The 22,863-nt window shown below is 43.2% G+C and overlaps 1 protein-coding gene across 1 annotated transcript in view; it reads left to right on the top strand.

Annotated features, from left to right (window-relative positions):
- The window catches only part of LOC145407652 (paired box protein Pax-6-like), a 142,725-nt gene that overhangs the window by 11,274 nt on the left and 108,588 nt on the right, over positions 1 to 22,863 (top strand). Inside the window, exons 2-3 of the mRNA XM_080278523.1 lie at positions 14,167 to 14,378; positions 16,765 to 16,945. Coding sequence (XP_080134649.1) covers positions 14,167 to 14,378; positions 16,765 to 16,945 — 393 coding nt within the window. The remainder of the gene's footprint in view (positions 1 to 14,166; positions 14,379 to 16,764; positions 16,946 to 22,863) is intronic.

Here is a 22,863-nt window from a genome sequence, read left to right as displayed (position 1 = left end):
ACCTGTCCTTCATACCTGTCCCCAACACCTATCCCCACACCTGTCATCCACATCTGTCCTCACACCTGTCTTCCACATCTGTCCCCACACCAGTCCTCCACATCTGTCCCCACACCTGTCCTCCACATGTCCCCACACCTGTCCTCCATATCTGTCCCCACACCTGTCCTCCATATCTGTCCCCACACCTGTCCTACACATTTATTCCCATACCTTTCCCCACACCTGTCCCCCACACCTGTCCCCACACCTTTTTCCGCATCGGTCCACACACACCTGCCTCTTCACAATTGTCTCACACCTACACAATCCGTTCCCTTAGTCCTCTTACGCGTAACAGATGGTGTCACAGCTTCACATGTCACCACTGGGGCACCAATACTCACCGTCCATCCTGAATAAACACCAAACCTATCACATTTAAGACTTGGGTGATGAAATTAGTATGGGGGGATAATATGAGCTTCCTTATCTTTTTGTTTCCTTTTTTTCTTTTTCTTTTTTGAACTTATGAAATGAAAGAGAGGTTTAAATCTAACTAGTCCTTTAAACAGCTGGGAATGAACTCACGTCTATCCAAACCGCAATCCAGTACGCCAACCACCTGAACCCCGCCTCTCCAAACTGTTTTCCACACATGCTTACACCTACACCTCATCAGAGTACACTGCTACACCACACCTACACCACAATAAATTACACTACTACACCACACCTACACCACAATAAATTACACTACTACACCACAACTACACCACAATAAATTACACTACTACACCACACCTACACCACATCAAACTACACTACTACACCACACCTACACCAACACACATCACCAAACCGTCGCCACCACACACACACACACCACAAGTACATCGATTCTTAAAGCATTTCCCTGACGTCACTTCGTAGAAAATGGGACGATCTTTTATTTCTTCACTCCCCAACGACGTCGCTTTCCTGAGAGAGAGAGAGAGAGAGAGAGAGAGAGAGAGTATGGGGGAATGGGAGGGATTTTGAGAGGAACAAAGAGGGAGAGGAAGTATCAAGGGAAATGAGAGACAAGTTCATGAATGAGAATGGAGGAGCTTTGAGAGAGACAGAGAGGGGGGGGGTAGGACATAACGTAAGAAGAGAGGATCATTGCATTAGGAGTTAATCCATGTTAGGTAGTTCCTACAAGAATTACTAAACTACCAGAGTAAGACATGGTTAGCAAGAAAGAAAACTTTCCCACGCCAACCAAAACCTCCAACCGAAACCGGCAGGAAAAAGTCAGAAGGAACACCACGCAGTATAGAAAAAAACTGACTTGGAAATTTCAAGGGAAAGTGCGAACAGAACATAAGAACGTAGGAGAGGATAACTGCAGTAGGCCGGTGGGCCCATGCTAAGCAGCTCCTAGAAGCGTAACTGAACTACTAGAATGAGATAAGGATTGTTGAGAAGACTGCTGAGGTGAAACCTGAAAAGGACAAAGAATGAGTGTTGGCTGGGATATTCTTTATACCTAACCCTTACTTGTCATACAGTATGCTAATCTAGCCTATGCTTGAAACTCTCAGTGGAAGGGGATAGCAATTGTATCACTATGTAGCCTATTGCATTCATTCAACACACAGTTGCCAAACCATTTTCTACCTGTTTCCTTACTAAAAAGAAATTAATCTAGATTCAGGTTTGAAACCATTACTTCCAGTTCTATCTAGTATGCTCACATTAAGTACCTTGCTATTGTCTCTCATATTTATTCCCTTCATCCACTTAAGCATCTCAGTTAAGTCTCCCTTTGCTTTACGCGTTTCTAGTGAGAGCAGATTTAGTCTCGTTATCTGGCTTCATGTGAATGGTTCCGAACAGATGTGTCATTTTTCTTATTCCTGTCTGTACATTTGCTAACGAATTAATATCCACTCTATAGTACTGACACCAAAACTGCAAAGCATTGTCTACATATGGTCTTACTAATGCTAAATAAAGTTCCAGGATTACTTTAGATGTCCTATTGCTCACGCTTCCAGAAATAAACCCTAGAACCCTATTTGCTTTATTTCTCGCATAATGCACTGCTGTCTTGGTTTAAGGTCTTTACTAACCATGACTCCTAGATCTCTCTCATGACGCTTTATTAATATCTTTATTTCTTAAGTTGTATCTAGTATCTGCGATGGTCTTGCCTATGTTAAGCACTTTATGTTTTCCACGTTGAATTCCTTTCGTCAGTCTTGAGAGAGAGAGAGAGAGAGAGAGAGAGAGAGAGAGTGTATGAACAAAACACATAGATATTACTAATTCAATAACTCATCAAATTTAATAAGCCTAAAATTTATCAGTCATAAATATCACCAGTGTCTCTTCATCACACTCGCCCACTCCAAGAATGTATTACCTCTGTGAACATTACCTGTCACATCACATCATCAGAGCTGTATATGAGTATGAGTATTATTTATTTTGTTCATTCTCGTATGGTGACGTTCATGATCATTAGACTCATTAATCCTTTCAGTGAGGCAGACTATTTGTTTCTGGTTATATTTGAACGATTTTCTTCAGTACAGACGATGATTTTTGCACTGGAGGAGTTACGTATACCTTCATTAACCTCTTCACCATTGCAGGTTTCCACGTAAGCTTTAAAAAATTCGTCTGATGGTTGCAGGCGTAAATATATAATGCGTCATGGGATGGAAGGGTTTAATACCGTTAGATTGAATACACTTTTCTCCTTAGCTCTTTTAATACCATGGCGTCGTTATTTATTGTAGTCTTGCTGCCGCCAGACGATTTTACTCAGCTCAAGAGAAACATAGTATGAAGGCTCGAACAGTTTCCATCAGAAGTCATCTTTCATTACTATGTTGTAATAATTTTGCTAAATTTAGGCGTTCAACCCATCTCATATTCCTGCCATACCCTGACTACTGAATTCAACCCAGGATGAACTATACTACCTGTAAAGATTAAACACAGACATAACAAACCCCCTCAATACCAAATGCCTTTCCTAAGTTGGAGAAAACCGTGTGGCAGCAACAGTAATACGCTAAGAACATCACCAGCGTTCCAGTACACACAGATCAGGTTTGGCCTCTCGCAGGGAAGGCATCACAAACAATCGCCAGGAGCATTTTTTTTCCTCCACTTACTCCGCTAATCTCAGTCACCATCTTCATTACTGTCATGAGATTCAACACACTTGTCTCTTCAATAATGTCCAGAATCGTTAGGAAAAAAACAGTTAAAATCAGGATGGACCAGTTTTTGTAACGTCTAGGAAACCATGGGAAATAATTGTAAACTCCTTCTCTGCGGTTAAGTTTTTTTTTTTCCCTACCATCAGACGGTATTATTAACCTCTTCGGTGCAGTGAGGCACATTGTAGTTTATTTATGCTGCCAACAGACGAACTTAGGACAGACCTTTAGTAATGAAGGCGGTAACTGAATCTGTATCTAACCCCTCCCCTCTGGCATGCAGCCCCCTAACCTGAATAAAACGTCTGGAAGGATGAAGAATAAAGTAGCTATGTCTCTGGATTGAAGGGCTTAGAAACAGTCTTCATTAATCCCTTCATTTGTAGCCATCTCCCTCAGGCACTTGACATCCATGGCTACCTTCACACGATTATATTTGCTTAGGGGGCCCTTTAGAAATTGATTATGCTTTCTTCACAGCGAGACAGTTCTCCTTGGTTGCAAATTGTCCGTTAGGTAGCAGGAACAAAAGGAAAATGGCATCCCCGAATTGAAGGTTTTAAAATTAATACAATCCTTATGGTGGAAGCAAGGATAAAATTAACGCACTAACATAAATCCGCCTCTGTTTTTTTAATCTTATTACATGTCAAAAAATCCACTGAAATCCCCCTTTAGATACTAATTGTCCAACACAGTCTATTAGTCTCTTAAAAAACTAATTAAATGGAAAATGTGGAAATGAATTGGCACTTTTCTCTTTGCATCATTAAATCCCAATAAATCATCCATAGTTCCCCTTTCAAAACTATTATTCTAACGCAAAAAATTTGTTAAAGAAAAGAAAAAAGAGTAAAACCAGACGGACTCCGCTGAAATAAATCCGCTGACATGTTTTTTCTTTAATTTCGTCGACGTGTTCCGCTGTGTTGTGTGTTTGTTTACGTTTGTTTACGTTTTTGTTAGTGTTTATATTTTTTTGGTGTGACGCTGTGGTGTGGGGACGTGAAGGAAGATGGGAATGGGAGGCGACGGAGTGTGAGTGAGAGGGTGGGGTGGTATGAAAGGATGATGGATGGATGGATGGATGGAAAGGTGTCGATACAGGTATGTAAAGATAGATGGATGGGAGAACAGGTAAATGAGTGGATGTTTGGTGATGGGGTGTGAGTGAAAGGCTGGGGTGGAGGTGGTAGGGATGGATACTGGATGGATGGTCAGGTGTAGGGGTAGATGTGTAATCGCAAGAGGGATAGATAGGTATATGCATAGATGGTTAGAAGGACAGACAGAGGCGGTGGCTGAATCGGTAGAGAGGCGGCCTGCAGTCCTAATGGACCCACGATCGAATCCCGGCTGGGGCAGGGAACAGTTTAAGGATTTGAATTTCCTAAAAGGCAGACTTTCCTGATCTACCAGATGACCCGCCGACATGTAAAAATACCCCCGCTAATACCAATACACCAGTCCTGTATGAGACAGCCCTAGCATGTATTCAATATGGACGGTGGATGTTTGCGCCGAAGTGGTGACATGTGGAGGTGTAGGAGGATTACTGGGCCCTGGGATAGGTGACTGCCCCCAAGAAATAGGCCCTTAGCCTTTGCCCAGAGTCGGACACGTAAAAAAAAAAAAATACATATATATATATATATATATATATATATATATAGATAGATAGATAGATGGCTCGATGGATAGAGATAGGAGAGAGTGGAATGGTATGGATGCTTGGATTAATGGATGGGTGGATGGACAAATTTACAGATCGATGGAAAGATAGACAGATAGATGGATAGATAAACAGAGAGACAAATGAACTGAAGCATGGATGGATGGATGGATGGACAGAAAGGTGACTGAACAGATTTCAGTGGATGGATGGATAGTTGAGTAGGCGGATACATTTAAGTTCAATTGATGGATGGATAGATGGATAAGTATGAAGACAAGTATGGAGAGATGGATGGATAGATTGGTAGATTGATGGAGAAACTATTCGATAGATGAAGAGCGTGATAAATAGACTGAAAGATCGATAGATAAAACTCTGATAGACAAACAGACTGACAGATAGACAGCAAAGGCAGGTGAGCGAATTCATTAATTGAAGGTAGGTGAATGGTGAATGGATGAATAGATGAAAGATAGATATGTGGGGATGAATAGATGGATGGGTTGATAGACAGATGAATAGGTGAAGAGACATAGAGATGGGTGACTGAAGAAATTTATTGGTGGGCAAATAGAGAGAGAGAGAGAGGGAGAGAGAGATGGATGGAAATATGAGTGAATAGGTGTGGAGATAAGAAGACACAGTAGACTAATGAAATACTGAAGGATGGTGGGATGGAGGGATAAATACGGGTGGGTAGATGCAAATGTAGACAGACGGATATAATTGACAGGGGATGGACGGCTGGACAGACAGATATAAAGATAGGTGGATGGATGAATTTTGATGATGGGAGAGAATGCAGAAATAGAGAAAAGCAGCATGATGATGATGATGATGAGGAGGAGGAGGAGAAGGAGGAGGAGGAGGAGCAGGAGGAGGCAGAATAATGGAAAGAGAAACAGTTTAAAAAAAAAAGAAAAAAAGGAAAAAGGAAGACTAAGTAGACAAAAAAAAAAAACAATAGAACGAAACGAAGAAAGGAAAAACAGAAACCATTAAAATATGGATGACAACAGAAACCAAAGGGAAGAAATAAACACACACACACACACACACACACACACACACACACACACACACACACACAACGCAGGGAATGAGGAATCTAATGAATAATCACTGGATATTTCGCTCTAATCTCATCGCAATGAATCTCCCTTAAGAAAAATAAATCCCTCTGACGCCAGGAAGAATACAAGGCAAAGAAAAAGACAACACAGTGAAAGGGCTAATGGGAGTAAATTCTGTCGTCTTTACTATACCAGTCGGCCATTTTTGCTGTAAGCTGAATAAAATCGTCTGGCGGTTGCAAGAATAAAAAACTGGAGAGAGTGTTTGGACAGGATTAATGGATACTCTTTCTGTCTGCTTTACTAGAAGAGGCGGCCCCTTTGCTGAATAAAATCGTCTGGACGTAATAAGAGAGGAAACAACAATAAAAAAGATGTGGTATTGAAAGTATTAAAGAAAACGGCTAGACAGTGATAATGAAGAATAATAAATTGAATAATAATAAGCTTGGGAGGCGGATGGGAAACCTGATACTGACGTGGCGGGGAGAGGGAGGAGGGAGGGGCTGGTCAGGAAGGTGAGAGAGAGAGAGAGAGAGAGAGAGAGAGAGAGAGGGGAGAAGAAAAGGGAACAGATAGGGAGTTAGCTGATATTAGTGTACCCATTTCATTACGAGAGGTCTTCCCCAACCTCCTTGGAAAAGAGAAGGGGAAGAGGACGGGAGGAAGAGGATGGCAAACGTCTTGAAAGATTGGGAGAAAAAGAAGGTGAGGGGGAGAGGAATCCAGGTAAGGGAAGGAATGGAGAGAAGGTGGACGGGGTGAATAGGAGCTGGCAGACAAGGAAAGAAGGAAGGAGGGAGGGGAGAGAAGGAAGCAGAGGGAAGATTGAGAGAAGAAGGGAAGGAGACAGGGAGGGAAGGTAGAAGAGGGCAAGGGAGAAGGTGAAGTAAGGAGGAAGGAATGTGTTGAGGAGTGAATGATGGGTGGAAGGTGAGATGAAAGAGGAGAGACGAGAGAAAGGAAGGAAGAAAAAAGATAAGAAACGGAAAGAGAGAAGGAAATGAAAGAGAAAACAGGAAGAGAGAAGAGGGAGAAAGTGAAGAAGGAAGAAAGAAGTAAGATACAGAAAGAAAGACTGAGACGACAAGGAGGTAAGAAGGGAAAGGGAAAAAATGAAGGAAGGAAGGAGGGATGAGAAACAGGGAAGAATGAGAGAGTGAAGGAGAGAGAAGACATATAAAGCAAGGAGAAGGATTGGAGAAGGAGAGCGTTAGGCGAAGGAGGAGAAGGAAGGCAGAAGGGGGGGGAGGGGTTAGGCAGGGGAGGGGTTAGGCAGGGGAGGGGTTAGGCAGGGGAGGGTGTGTGGGATCCGCCTTGCATAGTAATGGGTGGAGGGACACTGGGGGCAACGTGGTGTGTAGGATACGGTAGGACGTGTACCCTGCTTCACCCCCCACACCCCTGCCTCACTCTCACACCCCTGCCTCACCCCATTACCCTGTCTTACCATGCCTACTCCTTCATACCCTGCTTCACCCCCCCCCACCCTTCTCTCCCCTTGCCTTTCCTCCATCCACCTTGCTTTAACCTGCCTCACCCCTATTTCCCCCCTGTCTTGCCCTGCCTCGCCCCTATATCCCCCCTGCCTTACTCTACCTCATCACAACAACCCTGCCTTACTCTTTCCTCACTCCCTGCCTCATCACTACACCCCCCCTGCTTACCCCCACCCTCCTTGCCTCATCCACTTACCACTACTTTTCTCTGCCTCACCCCACCTACCTGTGCCTTACTTTGCCTCATCCTCTTTTTACTTGGCTTCACTCTCCACACCTCACACCTGTCTCCCCCACTCACCTCTGCCACACCCTGCCTCATCTCCACACTCTACGCTAACCCTGCCTTACTCCCACACCCTGCCTTGTCCACAGCAGGCCTCATGATCCCTGCCTCCTGCTTCACCTCAGCCTAATCCACCCCCTGATTCTGCCTCACCGCTCAGGCCCCCACCTTCTCATTACCTCACCCCACACTCCCTGCCTCACCTGTTCATGATTCCTGCTTACCCTTGCCTCACCTGTTTCTTACCTGCCTCACACTTGCCTCATCTGCCTCTTATCTGCTTCACCTTTGTCTCACCTCTCTCACCTGCATCATTCTTACCCCTTCTGTCTCTTACCTGCCTCAACTTTTCCCCACCTGTGTCCTACCTGCCTCACCCTTGCCTCAGTAGTCTCTTACTTGCCTCACCCTGCCTCACCTGTCTCTTACCTGTCTCACTCTTGTCTCACCTGTCTCTTTCCTGCCTAACCCTGCCTCACCTGTTTCTTACCTACCTCACCCTTGCCTCACCAATCTCATACCTGCCTCGCCCTTGCCACACCTGTCTCTTTCCTGCCCACCCGATTCACTTCATTTTTAGTATTCTGTTCAGTCCTGCATTTTTCTTGCCTTACTTTACTTCACCTGTCTCATGATTTCCTGCCTCACTTCTGCCTCAGCCTTCCTTACTTGCCTCATATCTCACTCACCTTGTGCCTTTCCATACCCAACTCCTGTCCTACCTTACTCACTTCTCCATCATATTTCATCTTCAATCTCTACTTACTCACCGTCCTCATCCCTACCTCACCTGCCTCACCTCTACCTCACCTGCCTCACCCCTACCTCACCTGCCTCACCCCTACCTCATCTGCTTCACCCCTGCCTCACCCAAACCTCACTTGCCTCACCCCTTCCTCTCGTGCCTTACCAGTACCTCACATTGCCTCACCTCTACCTCACTCGTCTTACCAATACCTCACCTTACCTCACCTGCTTGATCTTACCTTGCTTCTCCTACTCCTGCCTTACCTGTCCCAGTCCTGCCTCACCCTCTCCACCTTAATCCTGCATTAACCCTGCCTCTACCCCTGCCTCAACCAACACACTGCTGCCTAACTGGCCTCCCCCCTGTCTCAGCCTGGGATGAGAAGGAGGAAGAAGGAATGTGGAGGACAGAAGGAACATGGACAATATAAAAGTAGTTGCACTGCCTCCAAAAGAAATATATGAAATATATATATATATATATATATATATATATATATATATATATAAACACGCAAGAAATAAAAAATGAAAATAAGATACGTAAATAATGATAATCATCATCATCATCATCACAGAATCATGCTCAGCCTTCATTACCATTACATTTTATCCTTTCCATCAGCAGCCATTTACATTCAGATTAAGATGAACCCATGGTGGTGTAGGCCTTAGCTACACATCCAGTTGTCTTTTCAGTACCACGACATCGCTTCCGTTTTCTCTTAATAGCATTATAGACTATTTTATTCACCCTATTTTATTCACCCTTTCTCTCTCTCTCTCTCTCTCTCTCTCTCTCTATGTATGTGTAGAGAGAGAGAGAGAGAGAGAGAGAGGGGATTATGGAAGGAGGGGACAGGTGATAACGGGGGCTGGGGGTAAAATACAAAGTGATACCTCTTAATCTCACTTTCTCTCGACCTCCACACAGGGATTACGAGGAGGAGGAGGAGGAGGAGGGACCTTTGGAATTAGGAGGAGAGGAGAGGTGGGAAATTAGGAATTATAAGGAACAAATGACATAAATGGTTAGTGTGAGAAGAAGCATAAGGAAGAGGAGGAGGACGAGGAGGAGGAGGAGGAGGAAGAGAAGAAGGAAAAAGAAGATGGAGTAGAGAGAGGGGAAGAGGAGGAGGAGGAGGAAAAAGAAGAGGGAACAGAGAGAGAGGAAGAGGAGGACGAAGTGAAGAACAGTATAGATTTTGATGATACTGGTGTAATTACTGAAAAAAAATGAAAGAATAAGAAAAGCAGAAGGAGAAGGGAAGGAAGGATGATGATGATTATGACAATATGGTAGTGATTATAATAATGAAAGGGATGAAGGAAACCAAAAGCAGAAACAGGATCAGAGTGGATGGGATAATGATGATGATGATGATGATGATAATGGTGGTAATGACAAAGATAATGTAATTAATTAAGAGGAAGAGGAGGATAGAGGAAGGCAGGATTGTGATAATGATGATAACATGATGAAGATGAGCAGTAAGAATGATGATGAACAGAGTGGATAATTGCAATAACATTAATGATAAGAATATGAAACGAGAGAGAGAGAGAGAGAGAGAGAGAGAGAGAGAGAGAGAGAGAGAGACCCCAAACAGGCTTGTCTCTAATCCTACTTAAATAGAGAGAGTGAGAGAGTGGTATCCAAGCGTCCTTCCGCCCCTCATAAAATTCCAACACACTCCATCCTTCATACCTTACACGCTACATCCTAACATCCTACACACACTCCGTCCCTAACATCCTACACACACTCCATCCCTAACATCCTTACACACACTCAGGGCCGTCACCAGGGGTTAGATTTTTTGGGGGGTGTAGCCCTGGTGTATGTAGAAGGGGGGGGGGTGAGCGAAGCGAGCCTATGCAGCTGGGGGGTACGGGGGGGCGCTGTAAGCCCCCCCGGAAAATTTTTCGGAAATTGAGCAGCTTTAGGTGAATTTTTGAGGCCTATAGATGAAGAAAAAGTAAAATAAGGTCTCATAGGCTATTAATAAGAAACTTATAGGACACATGAATATTGATAGGCCTAATACCAGGCATCAGTAAACCTTATGATATAATGTGTACAAGGTAACTGTATAAAGCTTTTTTGTAGATAATAGTTTTTCTTCAGTTGCTAGTAGTATGTGGTATCATAACGATTTCTTAGTCTTACCATATTAAATTGATAATTCAAAGAAGCTCTTTATTCAATGTATATATATAGATATAATTGCCAAGATTTATCTTCCATTACCGGTACTGTGATAGGAAAACAAAGCCATTCACAAAAAAACAAAAATTAAAAAATATTATTCTATAACAAGTAACTCCAATTCATAAAGCAATTACATTATAAAACCAATTTGATATAACAAAATTACCAAAAAAAAATGTATTCTATAAAAACTGATATCCTGCCATACAGTGACATAATGCAATGTGGATTTTTTTTTTTTCATTTCACAGCATTACTTATCAGTGAATGTAAACTAAAATTGCAGTTCATTGCTGAGAGAGAGTTTTAGCCTACTTTCCCACTCTGTACGTTTAGGACAATATATTTGCAACAATGAGAAATAGCCTAGGCCTAGCCAATTTAAAAATAAATCAATGAAAAAAAAATCCTGGCCCAAGCTTCATAAAATGACTACTGAAATAGTTTGATATAGGGCTACTTACATGTCTGAATGGGTTCAGCTTTGGGGTTATCTGGGGTTGCTTCTGGCACCTCATTCCCACTAACAGCCACTTTTTCTTGGCACTCATCTGAGTCATCTTTGGAGGTGCGGGTGCGAAAGAATTTCCTTATGTCACCCTGTCCCTGAGGATTTTTAGATGACCTTTTCATCACCTGAGTGGCTGCTGGCTGATACCCGCAAATGTATTATTGTAGAATAGCCTATAAAAGGGAAATGACATTCAGTTTTGACAGTCGTGTCGACTGAACCAACTAGTACTGCTGACTCTGTATAGAGTATAGGCTAGATCTCATATCTGTGGCTAGCAATATACCGGAACTTAGTAACGTCTATACAGCCACTGAAACCAATACATTCAAATAAAACCGAAAACAACACAGGATTTAGTCACAGTTCACAGACACTTCTCAATGTAAACAAACATTCCGAGTTCCGATACTCTGAACATTCGAATTTGTGAAAAATTGCATAGATCAGATATTTTAGACTGCATAATCCAATTTTAAAGCTCCGTGATTAATATATACCATATTATATATTGTAAATATATACTCAATCTGATAAATGTAATACATTCTTGCATTCTTTGTACAATAAATATATTTCAAAGAAAACCAAGCTAGGAAAAAGTATATGGGAATCTAATATATTATAACCATTATGATTTGAGTCATAGGTTTACGTAAATTGTGAATAACTAATCACATTATATAGCTATAAATAATATTGTATTAAACTAATATGGATGCACGAATAAAAGTGGATTGGCGGTAGGGGGTTGGGGGAAAGCTAGGTGGGTCAATGTCGAGCTGCAAGCATACTATGTAAGCTGGTGATTTTTTATTATTATTATTTTGGGGGGCTGCAATTTTTTTGGGTGCTGAGCCCTTGATTTGGAGGGGGCTAAGCCCCCCCTAGCCCCCCCCTGGTGACGCCATTGCACACACTCCATCCTTAACATCCTACACAAACTCCATACCTAACATCTTTTACACACTCTCCACCCCTAACATCCTACACACACTCCATCCCTAACATCCTACACACACTCCATCCCTAACATCCTACACACACACTCCATCCCTAACATCCTACACACACTCCATCCCTAACATCCTACACACACTCCATCCCTAACATCCTACACACACTCCATCCCTAACATCCTACACACATTAAATCCCTTACATTCTACACACACTTCATCCTGAACATCCTACACACTTTCCGTCCTTAACATCCTACACACACTCCATCCCTAACATCCTACACACATTAAATCCCTTACATTCTACACACACTTCATCCTGAACATCCTACACACATTCCGTCCTTAATATCCTACACACACTCCATCCACATTCTGGACATGATCTTACATACTTTATCATCAATGTCCTACATACACTTCGTCCTTCACATCTTTGTTATATCTCATTTCTTTCCACCCTTCCTAAAGAGTGCTCTCTCTCTCTCTCTCTCTCTCTCTCTCTCTCTCTCTCTCTCTCTCACACACACTACTTACACCCAGAAGAGATTTAAATGTTGAACCTATTCTTTCCCTTTAGACAAGCATTTTTTTTTTTTTTGTAGATAGACCGAGATTGCTGCACTCTTATCGGATACAAAAGCAGCCTTTGCCCAACACCCAGCTGACGTCATCATAAAGATCTGTCGTAAATTCAGTGCTCCGAAAACACTCGCGAACACCAACAACGTCCGAAGAAAGAAACGCTAATTTCATATCAGTCCATATAAGATTCACTGCAGGACCGGACTTTCACCTCGGAGGGAGAGGGATTGTTTTATTTATCCCTTCCTTATGTTGCCCAGAGACGAATCAGGAACGAGTGTTTGTGGGAAAGTTAAAGTGTTGCTGTGGCTGTGATTAAACTTCTCGGAGCCTGTAGTGTCTGCTGCCATTTGAAATCATCTGCCGCTAGCACTCACTCGTAATATCCCCGGCACAGCTTGGATTTCGCACTATTCACGTGATCTTTATATCTTGGAATACAGTACTGTATTCTAAGTGGCATAGGATGCTTAGTTGCACCAGTCCTTTAGCGATTTGTTGCTAATATTACTCCATGACACTGATTTCCATATCATATGCAGTATATCATTTTACTATTGACATAGTTTGCACCAATAACATACAACAGGTTATTGAACTGCTATGTACAGGATAATCTACCATGGAAAAAGTGTTACGAAATCTTCAAAGCAACTTGTAACAACTAGTAGGGTGTTATGCTTAAACCCGAACTAGAGAAGTGGGATGCTGACCCAAAATTCTGACGACATTTCTTGAAGTACTTGACAGTGATGGAATACTCGTATATTTGGCCTTCCTAGATGGTTGGCTGACTTTACATAGTAATCACAGGCGTTCCATACATGACCGTCAAAATTAGGGCTTTGTACCCCACTTTGCGATTTATGGTTAAAAAGTACCACCTTTAGGCTCAGGGTAGACGCTGTCTCCACCTATCCCCCCCCCTCCCCTCCTCTCCCTTTCCTTCTCCCTAGGGCACATCGTGGTGACCCATTTGGGGGAGGTGTTCGTGTCTGATCGCCCCTCCCTTGAAACCATCTGCATTAACCTTTCACATTATCTACCCCATTCCTCCCCTTTCTCTCCGCTACTAACCTACATTTTCCCAGTCTAACCTCCCTCTCTCCCATATCCTTCCCCCAGGGCGCAGTTGAGTTAACCAGCAATGACGTGTGTTCATATCTGACCGCTCATTCCTTGAAACCATTCAAATTAACCTCTCAAATTATTTCCCTGTTTCCCCCTCCCTTCCTTCAACTTTATAAACCCTCCCATTATCTCCTCGTTTTTACTTCCCTCTCTACCCTCTTTCTGCCAAAACTAAGCGGGGATAACCAGTCAGATGTGGTCGTGAAGGACCACTTCTTCCTTGAAATCATCTGCAGTACTCTCACAGATGGTCTCCTGTCCTTCCCTCTCTCCCCGTTTTAACCTTCAGTTCATTCCCAATTTTTACCTCCCTCTCTCTCCCTTTCTCCCACCAGGGCACAGCGGGGTGAACCAACTCGGGGGTGTGTTCGTGTCTGGTCGTCCCCTGCCTGACACCACCCGCCAGAAGATCATCGAGTTGGCACACTCTGGCGCGCGTCCCTGCGACATTTCCAGGATACTCCAGGTCTCCAACGGATGCGTCTCCAAGATACTGGGCAGGTGGGCACCGGGCCGGTAAATATATATACACACTACACATATACATACATGCGCATACATGATTAGATACACACACACACATTAACATACACACACACACACACACACACACACACACACACACACACACACACACACACACACACACACACACACACGCACACACACAAACACACACATAACTCAGACATCATTCAGTGTACATGCCTTTCATAAGCATTGCCTTCATATCCCGTGTATTGTATACGCGTGGGCTGCACATATGTTAGGTGCGCACACCACTCAGCTAAACGTATACATGCTTTCGTTACGCTCGTGCGCGCTCGCACACGCGCGCGAGCCCACGCCCACACACACACACACACACACACACACATTTACATTAGCCACCCCCTACACATATATATGCTTTATATACTGATACTAGTACACATGTAGGGTATTCTGCAAACACATATGTGCATTTATGATCAATAGTTTGTTTTCACATACACGTGAGAACAATGCAATCAGTAATTAGTCGACCTGCATGTGTTAATTAGCCTTCATAATTGTAACAACACAATTATCTTCATAACTTCTCCAATTCCCGTGTCTCTTGTCAAAGGTGTTCAATAATATGCCGATTTTAAGTTTCAAGTTCAGTTCCTTAGCGTTTACATCTCAAGCAGTTGGAAACAAGAGAAAATTTAATATGGGGGGGGACATTTGTAGATACGAAAAAAAAAAAAAATGAAATTCGTATGCGTTTGTCTGACATGCAGTCATAAACACGAGAAAGTTAGCCTCTGAGCATCGTGTATGTATTTTTACCTTCGTCATCGAAGTTGGAAAGGGGTTATGGAATGCCTGTGTCTGTGTCTTTGTCGGTTTGTGTACGAGATACCTCAGAAAACTGTTACTGGATTTCAGTGAAATCTGATGGTTAGGTGGGCCGTGGGTCAAGGAAGAGTTGGTAAGGTTTTTAGGTGGATCCGAATTCGGATGCAGGAATAAATAACATATATTATTTTCGTTGGCTGAGTTACGCGCTTTCTAAGACTGTGTAAAAAGGCAGAATAAGACCTAAGAATTACTGGCTATGTGAGACCCTAAAAATACTCGTCTAGTAGGAAAGAGGAATTATAGCAGTAAATCATAAATTCTATTGACACTCCCGGAGGTATTCGCGCTCTGAGTGTTTTCTAGTTACCTCCGCCAAGGAGGTTATGTTTTCACCCCTGTCCGTTTGTTTGTTTACTGGTTGGTTTGTGAGCAGGTGACACAAAAACTACTGGACGGATTTCCACGAAACTTGGTAGAAGAATGGGCCTTGGCCCTGAATAGACGCATTTAAATTTTGGTGTGAGTCCGGGTAAAGGTGCGGATCCAGTTTTTTTTTTTTTTTTTTTTTTTACTTTAACATTGCTAGATAGAGCGTTTTTCTACATTTTCGTAAATTTTTCAGTGAACATTGCATGGATCTTGATTTAAAAAGTCAGGCATATTTAGGATGTTGGTATCTACGAATGTGTACAATTTGGCGCTGATCCATATAAAATTCCGGATCTAGCGGATTTAAATATGCTTTTATAGGAAGGGAGTCTTTTTCCAGCTGCATGTTAGGCCTTGGCGGAGGTATGCGCCCTACTGAGTGCCATTCTAGTTTTCTTATGCATTTATACTCCTTGTACACCAAAAAATACACAAGCTGAAATATGTAGGAACATACTGTACGTACATAAACAGTTTTATTCTCTCCTGTTGTATTAATTTGATAACTAGGAGATTCAGTAAACAGTCATGTATTAATGATAGTAATCATGTTTGTATTGTACTGTAATAGTGAATGAACTGTTAGTAGTATTCAGTTTAGTTGGTTCTGTAGATATTCTCCATGCTCCCTTCGTCAACATTTTCCTCCCTTCTCCCCCACATTCTCTCTCTCTCTCTCTCTCTCTCTCTCTCTCTCTCTCTCTCTCATGGGGGAAGGGAGGACTTGAGGAGGGAAGGAGGTTTCGAAGAAAATCGGAGGAGATGGGAAGTGAGGATTTGGTTGGAGAGGAAGGGTGAGTATATATATATATATACATATATATACTCACCCTTCCTCTCCAACCATATCCTCACTTCCCATCTCCGATTTTCTTCGAAACTTCCTTTCCTCCTCAAGTTCTCCCTTCCCCCTCCTCATTTTCTTTTTTGCCATACATTTAGTTTCACATGCTCTCACTCTCCTTTCCTTTCCAACTTCCCCTCCCTCTACTTTCCGTTTTCCTCAATTCCCCCTTCTTTTCCACTAGTCCCCGCCTCTCTGCTTCTCTCGTTGTCCAACATCCAATCTCATTTCCCACTCCAACCTCCCCCTCCCATTGCCACCCACTAACCCCCACCACGGCCTCCACAGGTACTACGAGACTGGCTCCATTCGGCCACGTGCCATCGGTGGTTCGAAGCCCCGGGTTGCCACGGCCGAGGTGGTGGCCAGGATAGCGCAGTTCAAGCGGGAGTGTCCTTCCATCTTCGCGTGGGAGATACGGGATCGACTCCTGTCCGAGGGCGTCTGTTCCGCTGACAATATTCCTAGTGTGAGTATTGAGATTTTTTTTTATTAGTATTCTGCTTCTTTCGGTATTTTTTCTTCTCTCTTTTCTTTTCTTTCTTTTTTTTTGCTGTGTGAGGGGCCATTCTATTTCTTTCCTCTTGAAGGGTGACTGTTGTAAATATTCATCGTGTGAGCAGTGGAATTATTACCATTTTATTCAATTGAGTGTGTCTGTTGCTTGAGAAGTATTTCCCTTTTTTCTCGCTTGTCTTGTTTTTTTTCTGCTTTTAATTCTTCCCGAGGGCGTTTCTTCGGCTGATAAATATTTCTAATGAAAGTATTTGAGTTTGCTTTAATATTTTTCTGTAGTTTGAGAAGTACTATTCTACTGTCGGAGGGGTATCGTTCACTTTTAGTCCTCTTCCATCTTCGTCCGGGAAACACACTATCGCCTGCTGTCTGTTTGGTTGATAATGTACTATTCCTTTTGTGTGTATTTACTTTCATTTTGTTGTGTTTTCTGGTGTGTGTGTGTGTGTGTGTGTGTGTGTGTGTGTGTGTGTGTGTGTGTGTGTGTGTGTGTGTGTGTGTGTGTGTGTGTGTATTTTCATTATGTGATGTTTTCTGCTGTGTGTATTTATTTTTGTTCTGGTGTGTGTGTGTGTGTGTGTGTGTGTGTGTGTGTGTGTGTGTGTGTGTGTGTGTGTGTGTGTGTGTGTGTGTGTGTGTGTGTGTGTGTTTTCGTTATGTGATGTTTTCTGCTGTGTGTATTTATTTTTGTTCTGGTGTGTGTGTGTGTGTGTGTGTGTGTGTGTGTGTGTGTGTATTTTCATTATGTGATGTTTTCTGCTGTGTGTAATTATTTTTGTTCTGGTGTGTGTGTGTGTGTGTGTGTGTGTGTGTGTGTGTGTGTGTGTGTGTGTGTGTGTGTATTTTCTTTATGTTATGTTTTCTGCTGTGTGTATTTATTTTTGTTCTGGTGTGTTTTCTGCTGTGTGTGTGTGTGTGTGTGTGTGTGTGTGTGTGTGTGTGTGTGTGTGTGTGTGTGTGTTTCATCCTGGAATATTTTCTATTTTTCCTAATTTTCAGTTAGCCTACTGTTCTTTAGGGTTTTTATTCGCCTCATAATGCTTCAGATGTAAGTACTAGATTTTTTTCTGAGTTTGTCTGCTCGTACATATTGTTACCCGCCGGTGGGGCTCGGGGACGGGTATCGTTTTCACTCGGTTTGTCTGTCTGTTTGTTTGTCTGTCTGTCTGTTATCAACTTTACGCGAAAGCTATTGGTGGGATTTTGACTTAAATTACAGGGATGATGGCCTATGACCTGATCATCTGATTAAAATTTGGGCCAAACTGGACCAATTCCCAGGCTGTAGGCCCAAAAAATGTATTAAAAAAAAAAAAAAAAGGGGGGGGACGGGTAAAAATCGTTTCTTCGACCAACTCCTTTCAGATTTGTCATATCGACGTGAAACCAAAGCCTTACGGTGCATCTTTCAATCTGCATCCTATAACATGCCGCATTACATCCGAGGGTCACCCCTAGTTAGCGGGAGGGAGGTCAATGTCAGGTTCCTCGAGCCTAAAATATCAAATGGGCATAAAATCGTCAAGTTTCACCCGATTTACTCCAAATTTGATATGTGATATCTTTGACTAGTTATATCGTGTTGTGTTTATACGTCAGCACTAAAACGACTCCCGGGGGCGGGTTTGCTGCGCCTTGGCACCGCTTCTTGTTTATCTGTCTGTTGTATGCGAGGCAATTCCACTTTACCCTTTTTTATAATAGGTGGTTGTTTGGGGGCATTTTCTTATTTAATGGGTTATGTGCTAGTATTTCATAATGTCTTGTCTTCGCATGGAAGATATCAGCTCGCCTCTTGAATGTGCTGTACACGTGTGTTTGGCTGTTAATATTTTCACCATCTATTCACTTGACATAATGCTATATTTAGATGACTTTGCGTCTGGTGAATATGGTTTCGTGTAGTCCAGGAAACCATTTATTAGGTTAGATGGTGACCATATAATCAGTTAGGAGTCTGGTGGTTCAGTGGGTTAAGGCGCTCCGACCGGATGTTCCAAAAAGGTTTTATATCCAGTGGGTGGTAGAAAATTATTGTTCATATATGCCATTCAGGGACAGGCAACTGTCATTCTCCTTAATTGTCTCAGGTAGCCTAGCCCCCTGCTCTCTATGCTCATGAGGGAGGAATCCTGAAATGAATGGATTTTGAATTTGGTTCTCTGTTATCTTGTTTTTGCTCTTTCTTGGAGGGAGCAATTTGCAGGCTCCTGGCCTTTGGTTCCTTCTTTGCTTTAAAAAAAATAAATAAAGGAAAAGCTGATAGACAGATAGGAAGTATATATGGGGACACGCACCATAGTTTCTCGATACAGTGCTATCTTCAGGTAATTCTACCCTGAGATGCAAACTAAAAGAGCGAGAGGCTGTTGAAGGATGGATGAGAGTCGCGTGGTTGGAAGAAGAGATTGTCCAAGAGTTGTATACTGAAGAAGAGAAGGATGAACTAGAATAACATGATTAGAAGTGTTGGAGGAAGTTGATGGCTGGAAGAGGAGGAAGGGGCTGAGCAAGAGATAGTTAGTGATAAAGGGGTTTTGTACGACTGGGAGGGCTAGAACGAGAATGGGCAGACCAGGATTTGGTGAATGATAAGGGATGGTGTGAAATTTGAACGCCTGGAACAAGAGAAAAGCCAAGAGTTAGAGGATCCACCATTTTCTCCGCTGTCATTCCTTTCCCTACCCTGCTCTCCTCCCTTCTCCACTTTTCCCTCCTCCCCTACCCCTCCTTCACCCTTCCTCCTCCTTACAAGTTCCCTCTCCCATTCATTTCCTCCCTAACACCTACACTCCCTTCCCTCCCCCGCCATCATTCCATATTCTGCCTCTCTCACTCATATCCCCATCATCCCCATCTCTGCTCTTGCACCCATCTCCAGCCCTCATTTCCCATCCCCTACTCCCCTCCCCTCCCCCACTCTCCCTTCTCCCCTTATTCAATTCTGTCCTCTTCTTCCCTCTTCTCTCTCCTCCCTTCGCCCCCACCTCATGTCCCCCCTCTCCCTCACCCATCCCTAAACCCTTCCCCACTCTGCCCGTCCCCTTCCTCCACCTTTTTCATGCACCTCAACCCCCTCCCCCTACCTCCTCTTTCTCGCCCTCCTCTTCCCCCTCCCCTTCCAAACCACAGCCATTTCCTTCTCTTTCTTAGCTTCCCCTTCCCCCCCTCCCTCCCCTCCATTCCAGTTCTTCTCCCCTTCCCACTCATACTTACGTACACACACACACACACACACACACACAGAGCTCTCTCTCTCTCTCTCTCTCTCTCTCTCTCTCTCTCTCTCTCTCTCTCTCTCTCTCTCTCTCTCTCTCTCTCTCTCTCTCTCTCTCTCTCTCTGCCACCCTGCTCTTTATCCTCCCCAATCAACCCAACTCTCCCCCTCCCTATCCCCCTCCCCTCCCCTCCCAACTTTTCTCTCATTCCCCCTCCTCCTCATTGTCCCCCTCATCCCTGCCCTCCTTCCATCCCCAGTTCACTCCTCCCCCTCTCTAAGGCTCCCTCTCCCTCCTCATGCCTTCTCCCTCCTCATACTCCTTTTCTTCCCTTCTGTTCTTCCTCCCCTTTTTCCTCCCCCTCCTCATTGTCTCCCCGTCCCCTCCCCAACCTCTCCCCTTTCCCTCCCCATTCTCTCCCCTCCCCCTCCCCATTCTCTCCCCTCCCCCTCCCCATTCTCTCCCCTCCCCCTCCACATTTCTTATAAGCGTAGAAAGTGTGTCCTATTTCCCTGTAATTCTACCCAGTCGCTACGCCGGTGTGTGTGTGTGTGTGTGTGTGTGTGTGTGTGTGTGTGTGTGTGTGTGTGTGTGTGTGTGTGTGGAACAATTGATTAGTTGTGTGCTTAGGTAGTATATATATATATATATATATATATATATATATATATATATATATATATATATATATATATGTGTGTGTGTGTGTGTGTGTGTGTGTGTGTGTGTGTGTGTGTGTGTGTGTGTGTGTGTGTGTGTATTTGAGAGAGAGAGAGAGAGAGAGAGAGAGATCCTTATCTTAATGAAGAGATAAGGACGGTGGGGAGGGAGGGAGGCATGGTGTCAGGTTTCGAGGGAGGGAGAGAGGGTGAGAGAGAGAGGGAGGGAGAAGAGATGGAGAGATCGAAGAGAGAGAGAGAGAGAGAGAGAGAGAGAGTACAAAGGACACAAAGCAAGTGTTCTATTGGTTCACTGAGGCAGTATGTAGTAAGGATGGCTGTAGTTATGTAATTTCCGAGTAAGGACCGTATTTTTGGTGGCATAGGAGTTTTCGGGGGCACTTTTTCATTAGTGATTGGTTTTTCACATTCCGCCTTAATCCCTTCAGTCCCATGACGTATATTTCATTCCACTCAGGCTATTGCTGGACGATTTTATTCAGTGATTTGATTCAACTGTGGTAGCGAAGGGATTAACCAAGACCTATCGAATCTCCACAGCTAAACAGATCTCTTCCAGGGTGAGTAAATCGTCTGAAGATAGCAAGAATAAAAAATGAAATGACGACAGCTGGGTTAACGCTCTTATTTTTTTCATTTATATATTTCTAGTATGGACATAGTTTGCCCAAGTACCATGCAAGACCAGAATTGAAATATGATGTGGAAAATAAGTCGCTGAGAAATTCATGAAGTTCATGAAGTCTCCGATGCCACATGGAATTCGACCCTAAGAGAAATATTGCAAAACATTCATTATTTTCTCAAACTGAAGTAAGTAGCTGAGAAATGAGAAGAATCCACGCACTGTATAGATAGATTATCAAAGAGATTGGACAGGGAAGAGTGACTGGAAAATTCACTCTTTGGTTTCCTTTCTTTCCTTCCTTCCTTCTTCTTTTGTTGGGGGGTTGGGGGGCTGGGGGGATGGGTAAAGGACGCTAATAACTACTGAATAGCGGCATTGTCCTGTGTTTATTTCTTCCCTCGTCTGCGTGGGAGAAAACAAATAACCAGTTACGATAAAGTAATTTGTCGATTGGTCTGGCGTGAACTTATGTGTGGATTTAAGGTTCAGTGGTTCGATCGCCCCCCGAGACGGCTCTTCATAGGTTCGAATCCCACGTGGTGACTGGATGCTCTTCAATATCGTCATGCCACCAAGGGAAGTAACCTGGTCATCTACTCTGTGCAGTAACATGATAACTTAACCTCGGACCCTCACACTTTAGAGGAGGCAAAATCGAACTGCCTCTAACCCTGATCCAAACTACATTTAATGACTGCATTGTAGTTCAGCGTATCACTGGCCATGTATATCCGGGTACACAACTATATTAACCTTTAATAAATTTATGTTTATTTCATTCTCTTTGTCACTAAATGCTTATTATTCAAAATTGTGGTGATCTGTTGTAATAAAAGGTTAAAACGAAGTGTTTTGCTTACTCTGAGAACTCTTGCCAACAATATTTCTCTTTCACTTTGGTGATGAGTTTTATCATATTCTTGAAACTATCAGATGATTTTATTCAGTTTAAGAGAGACTATTTGAACTGGAGGGGTTAGATGTAAGATTTATCAAGCCCTACGCTACATGACGGCTCTTTTAGCAGGATAAGGTCCTTTAGAGGCAAACAGAATAAACTGAAAGAAGATTCAAGAAGACTAAGCTCTATATCATTATCAGTCCATATGAAGTCCACTGCGGCACCAGACCTTCTGCTCGGGGGGCAGGGGGAGTGACAGTCGGAACTTACCTCAAGTTGGCCAGTTACGTATCGGGAAGCTGTGTCTGTAGTGAGACCAGTGCACATGAATTTTACTGTGAAGCATTTATTAACTGCCAGTATGCTGATGAGTTATGCTTACCGGTACTTAATTTTTTAGATCTCGTAGGCTGCGCTGTTGTATGTTAACCATCGAACGACGGC

This window comes from Coenobita brevimanus, chromosome 74, assembly GCF_032717465.1.
Source record: "Coenobita brevimanus isolate Jiangsu-jjx chromosome 74, ASM3271746v2, whole genome shotgun sequence".
Lineage (NCBI taxonomy): Eukaryota > Metazoa > Arthropoda > Malacostraca > Decapoda > Coenobitidae > Coenobita > Coenobita brevimanus.
This window is presented reverse-complemented; position numbering and strand designations above follow the sequence as displayed.